The 18,755-nt window shown below is 32.4% G+C and overlaps 1 protein-coding gene across 5 annotated transcripts; it reads left to right on the top strand.

The window, feature by feature from the left end:
* The first annotated feature begins 1,047 nt into the window (after nt 1-1,047).
* On the top strand, nt 1,048-17,901 carry LOC131956788 (dnaJ homolog subfamily C member 5). 5 transcript variants are annotated; one of them, XM_059321375.1, is made up of 8 exons: nt 1,048-1,228; nt 6,994-7,015; nt 7,533-7,733; nt 8,294-8,375; nt 8,798-8,854; nt 9,707-9,859; nt 10,417-10,581; nt 11,936-17,901. In XM_059321375.1, the coding sequence occupies exons 3-8, from the start codon at nt 7,639-7,641 to the stop codon at nt 12,146-12,148; spliced, it is 765 nt and encodes a 254-aa protein (XP_059177358.1). In that variant the 5' UTR covers nt 1,048-1,228; nt 6,994-7,015; nt 7,533-7,638; the 3' UTR covers nt 12,149-17,901. The 5 variants fall into 5 exon arrangements, with proteins under 5 accessions (XP_059177358.1, XP_059177357.1, XP_059177360.1 ...); XM_059321374.1 differs by having other exon boundaries at nt 7,536-7,733; XM_059321377.1 differs by having other exon boundaries at nt 7,536-7,733; nt 10,417-10,548.
* Nucleotides 17,902-18,755: the final 854 nt, after the last annotated feature.

Below are 18,755 nucleotides of genomic sequence, written 5' to 3' on the forward strand. Positions count from 1 at the left end.
AAAGGAATGATGATGATGATGATGATGACATCTTTACCAGTTCACAAAGTGGCGGTGAGCTAGACCAATGTAAGATGAGCTTAAAATTGAAAACGTTTTTCGTACACCCTGGCCTTATCCGATCAGTGTTTCTTCCAGACTTTTTTCTCCGGGGGGGGGGGGGGGGGCACTTGAAATTTTCGGGGGGTGGGGGGGGGGGGGCGGTAAACTTTCTTCGGGGGAGATGACACTGTTAAAAGTATATATTTTCTATATAAATTATATAAATTTCATTTCGTTCGGGGAAGGGGGGGGGGGGGGGGGTAAAAATTTGAGATGCCTGGAAGAAACTCTGTATCCGATGTGGTGACGGTATGATGTCATTTTTATTACTCTGGTAGCGGCTTCATTGTAATATAACTGGAGAGATCTTTATTGGCAGTTGGAGCCTATATTACATTTTAAAACACGAAATTAGCTAGTTAATAATGACTTCGTAATACACACATTGGCTCTTAGTCACAGATGTTTAGAATGTCATCTCTTCTCCTTTCTTCTCTTCCAGGAGCAAGTCTATAAATGACGTCACACTTGTGTGGTGGTGGTGGTGTGTGGGTGTGTGTGGGGGGGGGGGGGCAGGCTTCGGACTTTTTGTGACAGTGTGTGACACTGGGGGGGGGGAGAGTAGTGCGATGTCTTAAATTTTTTTTAAAGTAGATAAAAATGGGAATAGGGGAGGGGATATGCTACAGTAACAGTGTGACGTTACTTTAAGGAGTCTGACTTTTCATACTTAGTGTGTGTGTATGTGGGGGGGGGGGGGGCTTTGGGCAAAAAAATAATAATGTTGTTATATAAGTCTTGTTATCTAGATCTAGTACATAGCCTAACTAAGTTTGATGGAAATATATAATCGTACTTAACTTTTTAATTATTTATGTAGGCATACAGGTGTAACTATTTAGACCTAGAAAAAAAGATCTAGATTTATTTTCTAGATCTTGATTATACTCTATCAGATATTTTTCGGTATTTTAATAAATGTTCATTTTAAGCGAAACCTAAAATCTACCAAAATGGCGGATGCTAAAGTACATTGTATAGAATTAATAATCGAAGGATGATGAAGATTCCTTTGATTTATTATAAATAAGATATAGATCTAAAATCATTGTAAAAAAGCTAGCTTTTGAAATACTTTCCTGTCATTTTAAAATTAAAAAATGGCTAGCAGACATCGTACTTATTCGTAAGTAGATAAAAAAGTAGCCTACTTTTTTTTTTGTTTTTAATTTTTCGAGAGAGACCAACTGAATAACTAACTGAATGAGTGATGACAGGTGACTGAACTGAAACTGAGTAGTCAGTAGACAGTAGTGAGTAGATTCTGAATCTTTATCTTTGAACTGAACAAAAGAACAATGATTGAAGTTCTTGTTCGTAATAATGAGAAAAATTCAGGGAGAATTTTGGTAGGCCCTAATACTCCATTTTAGTGTATTTTATTCCCACTTCACGTTCACCCCCAGCCCCAGTTGTGCGTATTTTATTATAAACACAGGGTCCGTAGCGGACCTTGAATCCTTGAAAAACCCTTGAATTCCAAAAAAACATCTCAAGGCCTTGAAAAACCCTTGAATTTCCCCAAAAATGAGCAAAACCCCTTGAATTTTATAGATAAACCTTGAAAACCGTGCGTAAATCGAATTTAAAAAAAAAAATTCAATTCTGATGGATCTAAATTTTTTCTGTTTTTTTTTTGACGTGGGTCTGCGTTAACTTCGGAGTCTACTATTTCCAACCCTCTCCTTCGCTGAGCCTCGCGGTATGACCTCAAACTGACCAGTTTTGCATAGCCTCTTCCTAACATAGATTCTAGATCGTGACATAAACGATAGCCGAGGGCTAAATTTAGATCTAGATTCATTGTTTTCTGTTAGGGCCTACCTACTTGTACGGATTTGTCCGTAATTTTTCAATTTTGACACCCCTGTTGCGGAATTAGGCCGCAAATGTTACGCTAAAGCCCACAGTAAACATCAAAATCAATTTAGTGTCGACCTTTTTTTTTTCTTGTGTTAAATTTCCGTGTTATCCGGTTCTATGGTTTCAAACATCTTCAATCATAATCGACCCCCCCCCCCCCCCCCAAATCCCTTCCCGACAATATCTCGGCAGTCGTTGGCTCTATTTATATTGTGAACTTTATTGACCCCGCGAGTGGTCTGTTGTCTCCTGATCGGTGATGTCTGTAAAGAAAAAAATTGGAATGTGGCCTAAATCATTAAATTTCTGGTCGCGCATGGAAATTATCTCGATTATAATTAAACCTACATCCAGAACTAATATTTTTTCTTCAAGAAAATAAGCCTTAGGTTTAAATAAAAAAAGAATAGCCTGAACTATGCGAGCGTAGGTTTCTATTTATTTAAATTAAAATTTTCTCGGTGTTTGTTAAACACAAAAGGGCGAAACGTAGCTGCGGAATTACGGGTAAATAGCGAGACATAATTTATCGAGTTATTGTGTTCTGTTGTTTTAGATGTGCGAGAAGACATGTTTTTACGAACCTAGATCAATCACGGTTCTTTGTGTACCCCACGATAGCAGATGTTTCGGTCACTGCGACCTTAGAAGGTCTTCTAGGTCTATCTCAACTTACAGTGACCTCGCAGTATATTAATAATTAATATAGTCGTGGATCTAGATCTAGATTTTAACTATTAACCAACAAGATTTCCTAATGCCAATAGACATATTTATCACGTTCGTTAAAAAAACCAATAGCAAATGATGTAATCGTCAATCTCACGTGCGCTATGGACCAAATATACATTGACTGTATCAGATGGGTGAGGCTGTAGACAGAACTTTTTTATGTCATTCTTGACGTGGCTGTCTGGTTATTTATGACGATAGAGGTTGGTGTAAAATTCGCATTAATAACGTGACGCCATCAATGGGCTACCGCTAGGCTGTGTAATTAAAAAAAAACTAAATCCTAACATTACCAGCTCATTAGCATCGCCGATTGTCTTTTTAAAAAAAGGAAAGATTTTGCGCCGACGTAAAAAAAAATTTGTATTTATCAAAAGAAAAGAAAAATAATTTGAAGGACTATGACTGTGCTGTTTTCACTTAACTTTACGGACACTTTTTTTACCACCTCTCACTTCAAGGTCGCGCTGACCGTAAGACCTACGACACGAGACCAGGCGCGAGAACAGTTGTGTCTCGCGGTCAAGGCAGTTCTACAAACGCTGTTTATCTAATTTTAACGTGGTTATCTTTAACATTGGGCTTACTGCTAGATTTAAGCGAAAACAAAAACTAGATCTGCATCGTTTTAGGTCATTGAACAAAATATGTAGGTCTGCTATAATTTAGTTACACCATCTAGCAGGGTCTAGATCTAATTGATTTTTACTGTGGTAAAACGTCCTTGAAATGTTTAAGAAGCCTCGAATTACCGTGTTTGAGAAAATTGCCGCTGTCACTGCCCCCTCCCATCCGCTTGTAAAAAAAATCCGCTTTTTACTTTGTCGGGCGGCTACATCTCTGACATGAGTATTACTAGCGCAGTTACTTGTGAAATTGTTTAAAAAAACAACTTAATTCTGATATTCCGCGATATGAACTAACTTAAAACTTCCACGATATTTCTTTACGTCATCATGTATATCATAGGTGGGGACATTGGGGGTCGTCCATAAATGACGCCACACTCGTAGGGGGAGAGGGATCCGTAATCGTGTGACGGTGTGTGATGAGGGGATGGGGGAGGGGGGGTTCAGATCGTGTGACATCACACTTTTGCATTATTAAAAAGCAATGTTAGAAAACGAATTTTAGCATTTTAGAAAACTGTTTTAATAAATTGTAAAAGGAATTGATTAAAATACTCTATTTTGACAGAGTTCAGACAAGATTTTGGAAAAAAAATCCTATTTTAAGAAAAATTGAACTGCAATCAAGGGGGGGGGGGGGGGTGGGAGGGGTTATAGGCTGAGGTGTGACGTCATTTTAGAGGGCGGGGCCTGGCTTTTTGTGATGTGTGACGGAGGGGGGGGGGAGAGGTAATAATCTTTTAAAAAGCGTGAGGTCATTTATGACATTATGCAGGATAATTTCTACAAGCATAGCTAGGTTTTTTTTTGTTTCTATACGTGTCCAGAGTCCTTTTTAAAGGACTATCAGACAGACGAACCAATGCTTCCTTTTATGTATAATGACCTGATTCTGATTATCACTTGACATTGACAAGTCATTCAATTGAAGTTGGGTTTGTTGCTGACTCTCTAATAAAGTCTCTAGAAAAAATAAAAAAAGCAAGTGAGCTTCAAATTCTCAATTTCAAATCTGATTGTAAGACAACTTTGATAGGATTTTCATCAAATTTTTTTTTAAAATCTCCATTACTTTAGTCATTAGTGAGAGACTTAGCCTAATGCAAATGTTTAAAAATAGAGCCAGTTCACCAAAAAAAATGAAGGGAATTCTTCACATCCTAGTCAACAAATGGAAACTGAAATCAGCTGAGTGTGACCAAGTTCTGTTTCAATTTTCAACATTCATAGATACATGTACTCTAAATGGTTGTCTATTTAAATCTAATTGAGAACATTATAGGCTGGACATTTTTTTCATAGAACAGCTTGGTAGCAAAATTTCTTATGTGAACATTTGGAAAATTGTTAGACATCTATTGCTTCTGTCACATGGTCAAGCCAGTGTTGAAAGAGGTTTTTCTGAAAATAGAAGTTGGAGGAGTGTCATTTGACACCAAAGATACTGATTGTCTGAAAGTCCAGCATAATCCCTTTTGCAATCTCCTGAATTAGATAATTTTGTAATAACACCAACATTATTTTAAAAATTGTGTGTGCAAAAAACATACATCACCCTCATTGTAATGCCCGTTAGTGGTAGTTTATACCTTGAAATTCCCCCCAAAATCACCTTGAAAACCTTGAAAAAGCCTTGAATTTTCTTTTGGGATCTGGCTATGGACCCTGTTTGACACAACCGCAACACAAAAACCGTTGAAAAACGTAATGAAAACACTACAGTATTTTTAGTTATTTTTAAAGATTAAATTTAAATGATAAAACTGCCCTTTGATGATGCTTACCAATGGCGGTAACTTAATTGAAATATGCAAGCAAAATTATTATATAAAATTAAAATTAGAAAATCAGTGTCAAATTAAGGGGATTGGTACATCACTATAATACTAATAGTATAGTAATAGTGCTTGCAGTGTGCTTTTTCCAGACTACTTGAACTTCCTTGTTGCTATAACATGATATATCATATACCACTATATAAAACTTTATAAACATGTAGATATTCCATGAGACTGCCTCTCACAATAGTGTTAGTGTTACTTTTAGTTTTAGGGCTATGTGACCTTGTCATTTGTGTGTGGGTTTAGCTTATGAAAGCTTATGAAGCAGGGTTGACAGTGACAATCAACGTATCTAGTTTAAAAAAAAATGCTGAGTACATGCCCAACAAAGTGAACTTAGTGTTGCCATCAGAGATTCTTTCAGGCATCTCTTCTTTATATACAAAATATATACTACTTCATCTAGTGTCCATTAGAACTTTAATTATCCCCCTCCCCCCCCCTGAGAAGAATGTCTGAGGGAAAAAAGGCTGCCATGCACACCATATGCTATTTTAAATACTATAGGCCCTAATTGAAGTAATCCAACACCACAATGAAACTGTTATATTTAGTCACCAAATATAATGACAAGCAACATTTATAAACAGTCAGTAAAATGTAGTGTAGTATTAAAAGTAGAAAAAGCTTTTATAACTAAGTTGAAAAAAAGTGGTTTAGTTACTATCACCCATTGAGCCCTGGTTTACTTTTAGTATTATACCTATTACAAAATACTATAAAGCACAATCTAATTATAAAAATATAAATACTTTATGCAAATTGATTACAATACCATACAAATCCAAAATAAAACTAATATTCTCGTTACTAGATGCCTGGTCTATTGATAACATGCAGCAATCATAACAGTTGATCTTATGATTTGTGGAGAATCTCTATCATGCCTGCCTTTATTTAATATGTCACACATTCAATTTAATGAACTTAACTGGAAGATTCAATGTAATTTACAATTTTTGTATTGATTTAATATTTATTCTTCTCTGTTAGTTATATGATTTGTGTCTTTTTTGTGTTAATCAGTTATTTCATGACAATGATCAATAATCACCTTCCCTGTAAAATGTGTCAAAACCTACACCATTTTCTGGTATCAATAACATGAGTTGATTTTATCATTATGGGACGACATCGCCTGGTGGTAGAGATTTAGACTGCTAACCGGAAAGTCTTTAGTTTGAATCCGGGTTTAAGTCAATAGAATGTCTCTGAGCACACACAGCTCTGATGGGTAACTCATGTTTGGGAAAAATGGCGGCTGGGCATAGTGCTGACCAGATTAACCCTTCATATGCCAAGGTCTCAGAAGCAGATGATTTTATCATTAAAATGTATAAAATATAATGAATATCAATTATTGGATTAAAATAAGTTAAAAAATCATCTTACAAGGAGTATTTGACCTTGACATGCAAATTTTTTTACATGCGCTAGTGAATCTTTTGTTGTAGCCATACCTTATGAAATTAGTCTCAGGAAATAATGTCAGCAACAGAGGCTAAGCTAAAGGTAGTTTTAAAACCATGTTTATCCCTGTTATTTGCTAGACCAATGCCGCTGTCAAGAAAATTGGACAAATAAGCTGTTTTGCAGTGTTTTTGCTATGTATACAGTAATTCATTATTAATTAAGTAATTAAAAACCCTTAAAGTTGGGTTTTTAAAAATTGTTTATGTATATAAAATCAGTTACATGCATAGACATGAAATGTTGTTTTGCTAAAGATTTGGTTGGTTACCGTACACACTTGTACATACAAACTAGTCTCTGGTTAATTAAAAATGGAAAAACTGTTCATGTTAATACAGTATATCTTTGTATAGATTGTTCTCAATATAAGAAATGGTAAGTTACTGTATGTTGAGCTGTTCAGACTAGATTTTTAAAATTTGCCTTTTTAAAATTACAGATGAAAATGTTTTCTTTTCCATTGTCGTGCAATAATTTTTAAAAATTTGAGAATTATTGTCTTTAAAATTAAAATTTTGCTTTACTGTTTATTGCTTATAGATAAGTATTAAGAATAAAATTTTAAGCCCTCCAATTTATAATAGTTTTTGTTAGCCCTAAATTGTAAAATTTTAAACTAACAATAAATTATCCATGGATAATTAGCTTTAAATTGTTATTGTTTAAGAAATCACTGCAGCTTGATAACTTTTAATTTAAAGTCAGTTTAAAATAGATTTTTAACTAAAAGATAGCTCTACTCAGATTAACTTTTAATTACTAAATAAATGTAATGTATTGATAAACGAAGTCTTAGAAAACCCTTTTAATTTAGGTTTACAAATGTAGTTATTTACTATTTGATCCATTAATTTGTGATTGATAAACCAGAGCTTTATTTTGTTTTGTTAAGCAGTCATCTGATAAGTGTATGTTTTGAAAGATGAAATCAGTCCCAGCTCAATGTTAAAATATAATTGGGGGTTAAAAATCCGAAGATCTCTAAACACCATGACACCATGCTGACTCAGTCTAAGCCATTTGATCATGTATTCAGCACTGAGAGCATGACTAACAGCAGATTTAAAAAAAAAGAGAGAGAAAGAGAACTAAGGTAACTCAGATCAGATAAAATACTTAGAGTTGTTCTGTTCATAGAGAATAATAGTAAATCACTAAAGACAAATTTAAGCAAATGATGACTTAAAAAAAGATATCTACCATATAAAAGATAATTATCATCAGAATGAAGCATTCTCAACTATCATTATTTGTGCACACAGTATAACTGGTTGTTTTAACTTTAAAAAGATTAAAGGTGCCAGCTTTTTTTTTGTCCATTTAATATTTTTGTCTCAAACTGTGGTGTAATTATAATGTTGTTATTTTTTGCTTTAAGTACTGGTATTTTGTGTGTGTTTGATTGTGTCACAAGCAATAATAATTGTATTTGTAAGTTTATAATTATTCAAACGTAATTTTATAATAGTTGCGATAAGTACTTTTAGAAGTAAGTTTATATTCTCGAGACTGATTTTAATTGCCTTGTCTTCAAACATTCAACTACTTAGATTGTAAAGAAAAATTAACTTCTGATTAATTGGTGTTGGGAAATTGTATCTGCATCATTTCCTAAATAATTAACAGTAAACTAATTTGCTTTATTTTTTCCAGTCGCTCAGGGAATTCTTTATATGAGTTATTGGGCCTAAAGAAAGGAGCCACCAGTGATGAAATCAAGAAGGCATACAGAAAGGTATTATTATTACATCTACGACAGCATGCCTAGTTAATAGAAGTTAATAAATTACATCACAGAGACTACTTATACAAATTTTCTAAAAATTGAACAATTTTTAGATTATATATTTTTTCATGGGCACCATGACGCAAGCTGACTATCTAACTACCCCCCGGCCCCCTCCATAGCTTTCCAGTCTGGTGAGCTGTGGTTCACGCCAAATGTTTACAATCATAGAGCCAAGGCAAATTAGTGCTTTCACGGGGGGGGGGGGGGGGGGGGAATGGAGGGTAGTGTCCAATTCACAAATGATGAAATTACTGAAAAGTAGAAAATAACTAAATAGAGGCGTATGCTACGCAGCAGGTCGGGGCTCATTTGAATAAATAAATAAATATATAGTGAATACATTATACAAATTTTGTGTTCTCTTACAGCTGGCACTCAAGTTTCACCCAGACAAAAACAGAGACAACCCTGATGCAGCTGACAAGGTAAACTGTTTACTGTCTGGAAATATTCCTTGCTCACAGCATTGGTCTTTGCATGTAACGGCAGGAGAGGCCAACCACTCAACTAATGCCAGTTGCTAGCTAAATCTTTGACACAGCCAGAAAGAGCATTTGGAATAAAGTTTTATCAGACTTAGATATACTGCAACACATGTCGCTTTAATGTTTTATAGAGGGTTAGTAAATATGTAGTGTCGCTTTTGACCAACACAATATACACTGTACTAGAGTTGTAATGAAATTACTACTATTTGATGCTATTTTAGACAAAGAAATTTCTTGATGTATATTCTAGCAATTTTTCTTTTTTGGCCCCGATGTCTTAATTTAATGGGATAACATAGCAGCTAATAGTTAGCCTGCTGTTCCACTTGGGCATAGTTTATATAAGTGTCCTCAGTGGTAAGCCATCTGTGGTAGCTCCAGATAAGGACCTGTGTTATGCTGGTCATCATGCTTATAATGTGTTGTATAGGAGCAAGCCATATTTTCTTTGCCTCTGTTTGTTACATTTAATGGGACAGAATAGACAGATGATAGCGCATGTTTACTAAAGTTGAATTTTAGGAGACCTGAGTGAATAGAGCTTCTACCCAGCTCTTTAGTTAGGTAAAGTAAATTTAGCTGCACACACTGCTGACTATACAATCTTCTCATACACCATAATCAGTGAAACTGATGGACTCTACTTTATCTGACGTGTTGACTATCTGATCTAAATAGGTTCTTTATAAACCAATGTTTTCACACATCATGTAAACAAATAACTCAGTCTTGTAAATAAGGTTATAGTTTTATTTTAGGTTTAACATTTCAATTTTTTTACCTTCTCAGTTCAAAGAAATCAACCGAGCCAACATGATCCTTTCAGATGGCACCAAAAGAGGTATCTATGATCGCTATGGTTCCATGGGAATTTATGCAGCAGAGCAGTTTGGGGAAGAAAATGTCAACACATATCTTGTTCTAACCAGTGGGTGGTGTAAGGTAAAAAACATTTATCTTTTATCTGCTTTCATAAATCAGCAGTTCTCCCCTCACCCCTCCAACAAGGTGTCTACTGGAATAATGATGCTGACACTTCAATGTAATAATAATAAAGTGTGCTTAGATTTCTTCATGACTTGGTGATTGTTGGGATAGAGTATGTTTATGTTATCATCCATAGCGGAAGCAGGTACTGACACTACATTATAGCCTTTGTGTTTCCATCAGTTTACAAACTGGTGAATTATTTTATTTGAACAGGCTCTGGCAGTACAATTTATCAATTTTGTCTTTGTTTTAGGCATTCTATTTGATTATCCATGATTTTGTTATCAACCTATATTTTATCCTCAGTATATGACTGTGTATCAGCTATATATTTTATCTATATATTGACTTAACATCAGCTGTAAATTTTACCCTTCATGTTTGACTCAGGCACTGGCCATCTTCTGTGGCATCATCACTGGCTGTATATGACTATGTATCAGCTATATATTTTATCTATATATTAACTCAACATCAGCTATATATTTTACCCTTCATGTTTGACTCAGGCACTGGCCATCTTCTGTGGCATCATCACTGGCTGCTACTGCTGCTGCTGCTGTTGCCTGTGCTGCAATTTCTGCTGTGGCAAGTGTCGCCCTCAGTCACCGGAAGAAGATGGCGACTACGCAAACCTCCATGTGAGTAGTAAAGATGGGATGAAAGATGGCCAGGTTAGATACAAAAATTGAAACAGCAATTTTTTGCACGTCAATATATCGGAAGCTTCCATGCATAGGTAGCTTTATGCCTCTGTTGGTAGCATCATGCTGCTAAGAGTATTGCATTTACTAACTGCTTGCGCTTTTCAAAGATATTGCCTGCATATACATATTACAATCACTTATATGGCAAGATGTGTCAGAAACTTAAATAAGTCTTGAAATATTTATATCCATATAAAATGCAATTGTAATTTATTAAGATAAGGTTTTCAAATGTTTATATATTTATTTCGACAAATATTTTTATTATAAATTTTTCTTTAAAACGTAAATTGATTACAAATTCAAAATCCTTATAATTATTTATGTTAATTTGTAGATTCTAATTATTTCACTAATTAATCTGCTATATAGAAAAAATAATTGTAGTAATCAAAATAATAATAACTTTGCTTTATATCTCCCATTTAATGCAAGTTTACGTCATTTAGTTTATTCTGTTCTAGAGAACAATGCCGCAAAGTGTGCTTTGATTTTAGACATTAAAACAACTGAACTTGATATGCTGCAATAATAATGCCATAACCGCCACTCACTTCTACCTATGCTGCTCTTCTAATGCTTACTACTTTCATGTTGATGGGTGTTTAAATAAAGCTTGTTTAATCCTAGGATTAAGTCTTTTTTAAATAACAAGCAGAACAGGGTTCTTACTTTGTATGTAGATTAGCATAATATTTCACTGCTAAATCTATTGTAGTTTAGCCATTTTAAATACCCATTTACATTTTAGGATTAAATAACAAATAAAATGTTCTGGAAAAATGGAAACTTTTATTTACTAACAGTGGAATATTTGTGATAAAAAATGAATTCTGATTATTTTTTTTTTTAAAGTACAAATTATTAACAGATATAAACCTGATTTCTTATGCTTGTAGAGTTCCTATTTAACTCCCTTCTGCTTTGAGCATTCTAAATCTCAATCTAGTTTGCTATGCATTGATTTGGTTTCTTAGATTATGAAATAAATGTTTAGAAATTAAAAGTTAAATCTGAATTAAATTATGATGTAAAGAAAAAGAATTTAAAGTGATTTATTTTAAAATCAAAGTAAATATCTAGACATTTTTATATATAATGACTTTAAAAATTCTTCCGTTCATTATTTTGCAACGTTAATTTTTCGAATACAAATTAATGTAAATGAAAGCTCACAATAATACCAGTGACTTTTAGTTTTAAAATTTTCACTTGTTTCAAATTAATACAATTGATTCAAAATAACTGAAATTCACACACTAACACTTCAAAAAAATTCTTTTAATATTCCTAGAGATTACAAGAGCAACCTCTTTTTCAGGAGGAAATGAGCAACTCACCAAGTACCCCTGAGGATGCCATTACCTCACAGCCAATAGCCCTTGGTATGGGGAAAGGTGAGGAAGTAGAAGTGGATGATGGCGTTGATGAGAAGACCAACTTTAACACCACAAACCTACCATCCTATGGTGCCGATGACAGTTTGTCAGCCCCGGTGGCAGGGTCAGGTGACGTCACTAGTATACAAAAATAAGAACTTTTGATACCTGAGTAAAATGGGTTTTTTTCCTGTACAATGTACTGCCATTTTTGGGTTTTCTTTTATTATGTTATGAGTTGATTGATGTTACTCTGAGCCTTTTAGTGTTCACTGAATTTTTACGTTCATCAATTGTAGTTTTTTTTGCTGTTATGAATTTGTTAAATTAAATTCTGCAAATTTTCCCAAAGAGTATGATTAGAAAATTAATCACTCTATCGAAGTTAAAACATTTTTGTCATCAAAGTTTTAGACATTTTTTTAAATGAAGGTTTTGAGTTTTGTATTTGGTTAAGCTTTAACTTATGATTTTGCTACTTTACTCTTAGTTCTTTATAATTCAATATTTTAAACAACTTTAAATAATCAAGAAATCCCCTGTAAATGAAATAGAATGTAGAAGATTTTTGTTCCAAAACAAATCAATCAGAAACTGATCTCTGTATGAAATCATTATTATTTTTTTTTTTTAGATCATTAGTTACTTACAGTGTATATTAAATCTTGTAAAATACAATTTTCTTTCTTCTCTCTTTGTATTATAAATCTTGTCTGTAGAGTTAGGTATCTTTGATACATACACTGACCGCCCAGGCACAAAATGATTTGTGTTTAGATCACACATTTTAAAAAATTATAGGTGTCTAGTTATTGTATATTACTAGCACTTAAAAATGTATATTTCATTAACTTTTGCTTAATAACTTAAACTATCCTAAAATGAAAAAGAGCTTATATTTAATTATTATTCCAAGTATGAAATTCGGTAGTGGAATTTATACTCAGAAATATTTTCAGTATGTGTAAATAGATAAAGCTTTCTACTATCTTTCTACTCCATCTACTTAAAAAAATCTATGAATAACACCTAAATGTAAGTTATTAGCCCTTCTTTTGTCTGCACCTCTTTAGCCTAACAGAAGTAGGTATTTATAAAGTAAGCTAAAAATGATATTACATTTCGTAGTGCAATCTAGAGCTGATACCATTTAATGAACAAAATAATGTATTCATATATCGTTCAGACTTTGATTTTAGCTATTACAATTTAAAAAAAAACCATTCCAGTCTTACTATAATCTCTGGTTTTTAAGCCATGCTTTCTTTTTTTCATTACAATTTATTTTAAGTGCATTTAAATTGTATTTTTAATTCTTGAAATTAATTTTTTTTTACTTTAATGTGTTGGATTTAGTGAAAATAAATTAAATGTGTTTTGTTAAAGTCAAAATATTTTTTTCTAATTTAAAAAAAAAAATTATGTTAATAGCTTATATAATATTAAAGTAGCCAAAGATTATATTTTTAATGTATACCTATAAAGAACTATGTTTTTATGTGCTTTTTCTTTTTTAAATTAATTTAATGGTTTAATGTTCAGTTTAAAACAATATAAATGTCTTTGCTGCGACATGCAGATGTCAGTTTTATTATGTCTTAAATTTAAAAAAAATAGAGCATTTTTCTTGCATGGAATGTTGTAGTGAATAAATTCCATCATTCTTCCATTCCAAGTTGAGGTATATTTTCTGTGAGTTAACTACCTACACTTGCCTAATATATTATTTTGACTAACAAAAAGCATATTCTGAAGATTCATGTTTTAAAATTTTTGAACAGTTCCTAGAAGTATTGAATTAAAAAAAAATCAAATATAAAATTGCTAAATTGTGATATCAAACTGGTTGCAAAATGGTTAATTGAATGATATTGTTGTACTAAGTATTTATTGTGAATACATGAACATGTAGCTGTTTGTTATATAATGGTGTTGACAACTCCAGTCATGGTTTTAGCAACACTTTTCTGTTTGTATATTTTTTGTATTGTATTACCTAGCTCCCTTTGTAGGCAGTGTGAGCTGCCACATAGAACTTTTTTATCCTGATTTGATCTCCATCGACTTTCATAACATGTTTTAAACAGGTGTGATTTAGGGAATGTTCATTGAACTAACTAAACTATACTTAACATGCTATGGTTAGAGATACAGGTATTTAAAATTAAGTCTGATTAAATATGGTGACAGACTCTAGGTTAAAGAAAGAATAAATTATCTGATGTTTCTACCCAAGATTTTCATCAGCTTTACTTTTTTGTGAGAAATTTTTTTTTAATTTCGCCTTTGATCAGTATTTGTTTTCTGTTAATTCTTATCGAACTTGGATACAAATAAAATAAAATAAATAATTATTTCGTGTTGTTTAGGTTCCTAGCTTTATCCAAGCTCCCTATATATTTTTAAGATGTTGTTGCTCCCATCTTTTGTCAATATAAATTGTAGTTAAAAAGTATAAATAGAAGGAAATTATATATTTCCCTTTTAATGTAGTTTTAATAGTAAGCTTTCAGTTTCCTTGCTGAGACTAAGCATCATCTACTGCTATATTTATTAGAATATGGTTCCCTACTACTAATGAACAACAGTGCTATTATATTTGTTTCCTTTAATGTTAACTTGTAATCTATTGTAATTATACTTTTTCACTAGTGACACTATCCTGTCACATACAATGAAAATTGTGTAAAATATTACTTGTTTTTATTTTGTTTTTAATACTTATTGAATATTTATGAGCTAATAATAATGCAAATTAGCTGAACATTGTTAAACATTTCTTAAATATAAAAAAAACTGCATGCAATTTCATCATTATATATTTACTACAGGCTTGTTAAATTTTCGTCTTCTCTTCAATACACATTTTTAAACTGTTGTAAAAATTAGTACATTTTATGGTGATTTTTACTGTTAACTAAATATTTTTAGTTTAAGAAATTTTTCGTGTACAAATTACCAAAATATTTTTTACATGTTTTTCTTGTGGCTAAATACACATGAAAGCAACATTGATTCTAGATTTTTAGATTCCTTCCTCTTTTAGATTGCTTCGTTTTTTAAATTCCTTCCCAGTAAAAATAAAATGAAAAGAAAAATTAAATTTAATTATCTCAACCTCTAACAGGTTCCGAACTGACACCCGTGAAACATTCACGTAAACTCTCCCAGCAACTACGGATTATAAAGTTCACATTGAAATAAAACTTAACCACTTAGTTTTGAACATGATTTTGTATTAATTGCTTAAGGGAATGGGGACATGCATTATTGTCTACTTGTATATGATTTTTTTTCATATCTTTAATATTGTGATGCTTATGTATTTACACTGGATGATTGTATGTTGGTTTTAGCACATAGCAACAAAACCATTTAGAGCTTGCCATGCTGGTATTATTTTGTTTTGTTGTTCTGTGAAGCAGATTAGAAACTTAAAGAAACACATCAGCTTCAACTATATTGTAGTAGACTTTATATATCATTATTAATAAGGTTTTTGTATTAGTAGAACAATTTCTACTTGCTAGCTTTTGGTTTAGACAATATTTACTACTATAAAGAAATTATGGGTGATCTGGTCTTTTTTTAAAAAAAAAAGTTTATTAATAAATCTAATCTATTACAATATTTTTTGCTGTCTATGATTAGCCTGACGAATTTAAGAGTATTCTGTCCACATGGATAATCTCCCTTTGGTTGATGTACTAGGAGCTACAGTTTAAACTGAAATTTCTGTAAGCTTTTGTGCTTTGCACTTATTATCTATTGAGCAAACTGTCATCTTTAAAAATTATGAACTTATTTACTTAAACTTAAAAAAAAAAAAAAATGAAACATAACCATCAACAAAATAATGTATTTTATACAATACTAAATAGTAGGTTTTTTTTTTGTGAGCACTGTTTGAAAATAAATGTCTATGTTTAGGTTCTGTAAAAATCCATTTGTAATGAGCTGAGTCATCTTCATTGTTGGGTGTAAATATAGTTCTTAAGTTTTTTTTTAAAGAAAAACTTACATTTTTAGAGCTTATTTATATTTTAATTTTTAATCTTTAAGCAGTTGTGATTTGTAGATTCTCTTTGTACCTGATGGTACAAACTTTGTAATGTTAGTTGAATTTTCTCTGACCTTTAAAAAAATCCACCTTTTTATTGGGCACATAATTATACATGAAAGAATATTTTCATCTTGGCAATGAGCCGCACAATCATCTTTTTGTAAAGGCTGACAATTTCAAAATTTTTTCATTGAAAAAATTCACAAACTATATTTTTATGTTCTTTTTACTTCTAAATTATAAGTATACTAAACTGCTAATATATGCTGTAGCCGAGTTAGTTTAGTCAGAGTTAATTCCCCTAGTTTGCTGTTGTAATTTGTGACCTCTTGTCCTAGACTCATAATTAGGCAATAGTTTCTAGTGCTGAAAATATTTTGTTAAAAGCATGAGTTAATTTGTTTTCATCATGCTGTTCTGTATAGTTTTTAAAAAGACCCCCGAACTTCTTTTTTTTTCTCAACTGGGTAGATTCAGCTTTGCTTTGTGATAGCTGCATTATACCAACGGAAGAATGGTATTCGCGTTGACTCAACACTTTTTATAAACTTCGGGAACGGTTGTTTTGTCTGCAGACTGCTTTACTTAGCTTAACATTTTGCAGTTTCTCAAGAAAGTAATGGCCTCAACTTAAAAACAGTTAATTTTAAAACAGTTAAATCCTCAGTATTTGAAATTGATATGGTTTTTTCTATTATTATGGGGGTTCTATATCTTACTTATTCTTTTGTAGATATGAGATACTTAATAATAGTTTCATTTTTCCTGATTACTTTCTTTGTATAGTTAATTAACAAACTTTTAAGACTGATGCACTAAACTAGTAAATAGATTCAGTATAGATCACTGTTCAACACAAAATGTACTTTAGATTTCTTGCATAAATCAAACTCACATGTTTCTTTAATTCTGTTGATATTTTGAAAATATTTTTGAAATATTACTACTTTAGTTTGGCAAATGATTTCACTTTTTTTTTGTGAATTAATTTAACAAAATTGTTATTTGAGTTGAAAATGAAATTGTAGTGAAAGTTTTGCCAATCTGATTTTGTTGATCAAAAATACAGTTGTGACCTTGTACTGTTTAAAGATCAGTTCAGCTTGGGTGTACGTTTTTGAGCTGATTTCTATGCAGATCTGTATCAATGTGACTAATACGAGGTGGGATTTATATAAATTATGTCATCATTTAACTCTGTAGACACAACATATAACGTGATTTGTATTAATTTTGGTAGAACTTTATTTTAAGAAGGGGGAACTAACCATTGCCTTGTTGTAGTTAAACTATTTTTCAGGTGTGGTTATTTTCATTGAAAAGCTAGTAAGTACAATGTTTAAGAAGTCTTTGTTTGAATCCTAGGACATTATTATTTGTTCAAAAAATAATAAAAACAAAAACTTTTTGGATTTAAAATCTTGAATTTAGATTTCAGGAAAATCTGAGATATAAATAGAATCCAGCTATTTTTAGATTGTGCAATAGCTCCTGAAAGGTTAGATTCTGAACAATAAATTTAAAACAGCTTATTAAAATGAAATGCTTGATGATTGAGAACTTAAACTTATTCAAATAATTTGTTGACTGAATGTATTGAAGGGTCGCTATCTGTATATTATCTTAGTTTCAACAGCATGTATCAGTGTTAAGGGTGGGTCACCTTCGGTATAGTGTCTTGGCTTCTGCTGTGTATATCAGGTTGGTCACCACTAGTGAAGTGTCTTTGGTTTCATTTGTTTTTGGTTGATTCTTGTTTATAAACACAAGTGTGCAATTCCATCAATGTGAGTATGATTAGTTCCTCCCTACCCCCCCTCTCACCATTAAAACATCCATACTAACTCCACTTTGTTGTGTTTTTTTTTTTAACTAATGCATACCCACACTACATAGGGGTAGTGATACTTACAAATCTCCCTTATAAATGTAGGGATAATGGATAGTGATAGTTTAAGTTACATTACTTACAACCTCTCCCTTAATTTTGATGTAGGGACAGTGATACTTACAACCTCTCCCTTAATTTTGATGTAGGGACAGTGATACTTACAACCTCTCCCTTAATTTTGATGTAGGGTTAGTGATACAACCTCTCCCTTAATTTTGATGTAGGGACAGTGATACTTACAACCTCTCCCTTAATTTTGATGTAGGGATAGTGATACTTACAACCTCTCCCTTAATTTTGATGTAGGGATAGTGATACTTACAACCTCTCCCTTAATTTTGATGTAGGGATAGTGATACTTACAACCTCTCCCTTAATTTTGATGTAGGGATAGTGATACAACCTCTCCCTTAACTTTAATATGTAGAAAGTGATAGTACTTCTCTTTTACTCAATTTTAAACCTAAATAAACCATATACATTTAGTTAGCATAGCTGAAATAAAATTCACCTCTTTCAGTCAGTCTTTTCTCTCGGGGGGGGGGGGGGGGGAAAGAAAGCAGTAGACTGTTGGGGGGGGGGGGTGTGATCTCACTCCGCCAACCGCCATTACTTTCCCTAATGTGAGTCAGGTACCCATCAGAGCTGGGTGGACTCAGGGACGTCATACAGACTTGACCCACGGTGTAAAGGAGCTAAGTTGTAACTAGGAGAACTATGACAACAGTAGGAGGTGATGGTAATAGTACTTGAATCCTTGGGTTAGGTTTATAGGAGATATTAGATAAATCAATGTCTAATACAGGCC

The sequence above is a fragment of the Physella acuta genome, unplaced genomic scaffold (assembly GCF_028476545.2).
Source record: "Physella acuta isolate Inbredline_101_S28 unplaced genomic scaffold, ASM2847654v3 ptg001176l, whole genome shotgun sequence".
NCBI classification, from domain to species: domain Eukaryota; kingdom Metazoa; phylum Mollusca; class Gastropoda; family Physidae; genus Physella; species Physella acuta.